The 4,639-nt window shown below is 56.5% G+C and overlaps 1 protein-coding gene across 1 annotated transcript; it reads left to right on the top strand.

Annotated features, from left to right (window-relative positions):
* The first annotated feature begins 1,335 nt into the window (after positions 1-1,335).
* GAS1 (growth arrest specific 1) lies at positions 1,336-4,340 on the top strand. The gene has a single exon (XM_045086092.1). It carries the CDS (start codon positions 1,983-1,985, stop codon positions 3,033-3,035), a length of 1,053 nt encoding a protein of 350 aa, XP_044942027.1. The 5' UTR covers positions 1,336-1,982; the 3' UTR covers positions 3,036-4,340.
* The last annotated feature ends 299 nt before the right edge of the window (positions 4,341-4,639 follow it).

Here is a 4,639-nt window from a genome sequence, read left to right as displayed (position 1 = left end):
CTGGAAAGGAGATTTAGCCTTAATTTTTGTGACAGATGGAGTTGATAGTCTCTCCACGGAAAGGGGAGGAAAAAAGCGCCAGTTTTTGACAGGCCGCAGAAGCCCGGTGCCTCTGGTGGTCGAAGGCTGCGTTGCGCCACAGTTAAGGTAGTTTGCAAACTTCCGCGCGCGGATGGCTTGGGCGGCTCTAACCCGGGCCGCTTCCCTTAACCGAGGGAGGGATGGAAACACACACTTTTATAGAAACCTTGGTGCATGCCAATTTATCCCCTTCCTTTGTGTTCTGACTGCGGCCATATGGTGCTGCTCAACATTCCTAAAGATTTTTAATACTATAATTATTTTTTCATCGCCGTCCGAGTTAGAGACTTATATTCCAAAGAAATTGATCTGGTTGATTTGGATTTCTGTCTTACAGTTGACAATGATGCCCCGCTCAAGAACCATACCTGCGTGAGCGGCCAAGTGGGACCATGTGTTGGGATGGGGGCGTTGTAAATATCTCATCTACGTCCCCTAACTGAAGTGTGTGCCTCTTTCTTGTGTGTCTTTGGGCTTTGTTTTGTTTTTCATAAGCTTTAAAGCTCAACTTTAAACTCTCTGATCCCCCCCCCCAACACACACACACACACACACACACACACACACACACAGCCCCAACCGTGATCAGGTCCCGAACATAGGAAACTAGAAAAAACAAACTGAATTGTGAACGCAGTCGAAGGCGCAGATGGGAGTCAAGGAGAATTAATAAAACTACTTAAAAAAAAAAAAAAAAAAAGGAAAGTAAAAGAGAACCCAACAAAAAGGCCTGTGGCCGAGCCGGATGCAAACAGCTGCCCCTGAGCCCTGCCCGCTGGTTCTGAGCGCGCGCCGGGCTCCATATCCGAGCCTCCTTAAGAGTAGGAGGAGCGCCCAGGCCTCTGTCAGGCTCCTTAAGCCTTTCCTTTCAAGCCCTGAATGCCTGAATGTGAGCTGCCCACCACCCTCCCCGCCCTCCCCCACTCCGCAACCCCACTCCACTCCAGCGGCTCGTAAAAAAAAAAAAAAAAAAAAAAAAAAAAAAAAAAAGTTTCAACAACAACAGGCAGGACCAATAGCATCTCGAAGAGCCGGGAAAGGGGGCCGAGCAAAGGGCGAAAGAGAGTGGAGAAAGGAGAAAGCGGGCAGGCTCGGAGTGCGCGGGGCCGGAGCTCGGCGAGCTGGAGGAGCGTTGCTAATGTTTTTGTTTGTTTGCTTTTCCATGCATGCATAATGAGGGGGCACCGCGGCACCACGCGGGGGCTCCCGGCCCACTTTTGTATTTAAAGCCTCGCAATCAGCGAGTCCGCAGCCGGGCTCAGCGGATCCGCTCCCTGGGCCCCTTGTCACCCGAGAAGCCGCTCCCCGGCCGCGCCGAGTTTCTTGTTCTCCCCGCGCCGCCCGGAAAGGGCTCCACGGAGCTCAGCGAGGCCGGGGTCGCCGCGGGCGGAGGGGGAGGGGGCGCGGGCGTCCGGGCCCCGGGAAGGCGGGCAGCGCTCCGACGCGAGCCAGGAAGCGGCGCGATGCGAGAGCCCGCGGCGGCGGCGTTGGCGGCGGCGGCGCGGCGCTGAGCCCGGGAGGAAGGAGCCGCCGCGGCCGCACAACGGATCTGCAGGCGTGGAGCAAAATGCACCCGCGGCGCCGCGCGGTCCTGCAGCCCCGCCGCGGCCCCGCGGCCCGCAGCCCCCCGGGGCGGCAGTGAGCGCCTCCCGCCACCGCCCGGGGCCGACCGGAGGGGCTCTCTGCTGTGCATTTCTGGGAAGCCACCGCAGCCCGAGCGAGCGGGCAGCCCGACCTTCTGCGAGCAGCGCGGCACCAGTGAGCGGCGCGCATGGATTTATGAAAACACTCATGCAAGAAGTTGGCAGGACTGGGGCAAACTTTTCCACCGGCTCCGCGTCCGCCGCTGCCCGCGCCTCGTCTCCTTTCCCCTACTCGCCCGGCGGCCGCCGCTGCCCGCGATGGTGGCAGGGCTGCTGGGCGGCGGCGGCGGGGCCCGCGCGGGGACCGTGCCGGGCGTCTGGCTGTGCCTGATGGCGCTGCTGCAGCTGCTGGGTTCCGCGCCGCGGGGCTCGGGGCTGGCGCACGGCCGCCGCCTCATCTGCTGGCAGGCGCTGCTGCAGTGCCAGGGGGAGCCGGAGTGCAGCTACGCCTACAACCAGTACGCCGAGGCGTGCGCGCCGGTGCTGGCGCAGCGCGGCGGGGGCGACACGCCGGGGACCGCTGCCGCTGCCGCCGCCGCCGCCGCCTTCCCGGCCTCTGCAGCTTCGTTCTCGTCGCGCTGGCGCTGCCCGAGCCACTGCATCTCGGCGCTCATTCAGCTCAACCACACGCGCCGCGGGCCCGCCCTGGAGGACTGTGACTGCGCGCAGGACGAGAACTGCAAGTCCACCAAGCGCGCCATTGAGCCGTGCCTGCCCCGGACGAGCAGCGGCGGCTCGGGCGGCCCTGGCGCGGGCGGGGTCATGGGCTGCACCGAGGCCCGGAGGCGCTGCGATCGCGACAGCCGCTGCAACCTGGCCCTCAGCCGCTACCTGACCTACTGCGGCAAGCTCTTCAACGGGCTGCGCTGCACCGACGAGTGCCGCACGGTCATCGAGGACATGCTGGCCGTGCCTAAGGCGGCGCTGCTCAACGACTGCGTGTGCGACGGCCTGGAGCGGCCCATCTGCGAGTCGGTCAAGGAGAACATGGCCCGCCTGTGCTTCGGGGCCGAGCTGGGCAACGGCCCCGGCAGCAGCGGCTCGGACGGGGGCCTGGACGACTACTACGACGAGGACTACGACGACGAGCAGCGCGGCGGGGGCGCGGGCGGCGAGCAGCTGCTGGACGACGACGACGGCCTCCCGCACCCGCCGCGCCCGGGCGGCGGCGCTGCAGCGGCGGGCGGCCGCGGGGACCTGCCTTACGGGCCGGGGCGCAGGAGCAGCGGCAGCGGCCGCTCGGCGCCCGGAGGCGCCTGGACCCCGCTGGCCTCCATCTTGCTGCTGCTGCTGCTCCCGCTGCTCTTTTAGCTCTCGCGCCCCCCGCCGTAGGCTGCGGGAGGGCCCGCGCCGAAGCACCTGTGGCTGGGGACAGCGGGGATGGTTGGGATACTTTCTGAAACGTGTTCCGAGTAGACTCTGCCTAGCGGGTCTCCCCTTCAGGACTCTTGGCACTTCCCCGTGTCCTCTCCCGAACATAACTTCTTGGACATCCTCCCCTGCCCCCATTCCAGGCTCCAGAAACTCTCAGCTCGTCTGCCCTGCAGAAACTGGCCTAGCTAGAGTTTAGGATTCCCGGGATGAAATGGGCGGGGGTACAGAACCATAGCCTTGGACTCGGAAGAGAGGATACCGACCTGTGGGATCCTAACAGTTTCAAGGGAGTAGGCTTGGAGCAGGAGGATGAGAGGGGACTTACATTTGCAAAAGTGGCTGTTTATTAGCATTTTTGCTATGCATGGGGAGGGGTGGGGTGGGCGGCGTGGGGGGAGGGCAGTACCGGTGTCGACTTTTATTGTGGCCAGTGAGGACATTGCAATCGTGAGTAAACAGAAAAGTCCCACTTACCAATTCTTGTGTTTACTCTTGGTCAGCGCTCAGAATTCTCCGTTTGGGCGGGGGAGGAGGCATGGGAAGGGGTTAATATGCCTGACTTAGTTTTGGATAACTTTGAGCCCTTGACCTTAATTTCATTGCCACCACTCTGATCTCTTAGCCCATTTCTTAGGCTTAAGGGTCAAAAAATGCTGATCTAAAGAGTTGCTAGTGGTGTTGAACAATGCAACTTTTTATGTAAATGAGTTCTGTACTGCCATCTATGAAAGCCTCTTTATGATGTTTGTCTTCTCATTTTTGTACTTTACATCAAGAAATTGTATGTACAAATAAATATGCGGAGAAAATATATCGCCTCTGCTTTTATCAGGGTGCTAAACCCTGGTACTTCTATATAAAGTGTATTAAAACTGGGATTTGTTACCAGTTGCTGTACTTTGTGTATAGAATTTTTATAAAGTGTATGCTTCAGAAATAATTTATTTTTAAAAAGAAATTAAAATTTTAAATCTGCAACCACGTTACACCTTTCCTCCCTGAAGTGTATAGAATCTGTTTGTCACCAGGGGATCCAAACCCACAGTCCATTGTGAAGTGTGCTCTATCTAGAACAGTCTTAAAATGTACAGTGTATTTTATAGATTTGAAGTTAACATTGTTATTTTCAAGAGAATTTATGGACATTGTAGAAATGTATAAATGCATTTCCAAACTGCCTTAAACATTGTATTTTTATAGACACCCATTTAAAAAAAAAAAAAAGTCTTATGTTTTAAGTAACTATGGCTTTGTGTATTTTTTTGTTATTTGTTTTATTAAAATATGTACATCAGTAAAGAGTTTTTAAATAATGAATATGGTGTAGTTACTTTCCAGAGTTACATTGTGGTTTACCCAATAATGGGTAAGGAGGGGCATGGAGGGGCCACTGGGAATCTATCAACCATCAACTGAAATTAAAATACAGTACAAGACAAGAAATGAGGGCTATTATTTCTGCCTCTAATTTAATGAACCATTAGACATGTGTAAATGAAGCAGCTAAAAAGACATAACCCACTGGCCTGCACTGGTTTTTA

The sequence above is a fragment of the Mustela putorius genome, unplaced genomic scaffold (genome assembly GCF_011764305.1).
Source record: "Mustela putorius furo isolate JIRA1106 unplaced genomic scaffold, ASM1176430v1.1 tig00000876_pilon_pilon_pilon, whole genome shotgun sequence".
In the NCBI taxonomy this organism is placed as follows: Eukaryota; Metazoa; Chordata; class Mammalia; order Carnivora; family Mustelidae; genus Mustela; species Mustela putorius.
The sequence above is the reverse complement of the archived record's forward strand: the minus strand, read 5'-3'. Positions and strand labels throughout refer to the sequence as shown.

Excerpts from the sequence above, each read along its gene's own strand:
- GAS1 (XM_045086092.1), top strand. The coding sequence starts at position 1,983 with ATGGTGGCAGGGCTGCTGGGCGGCGGCGGCGGGGCCCGCGCGGGGACC.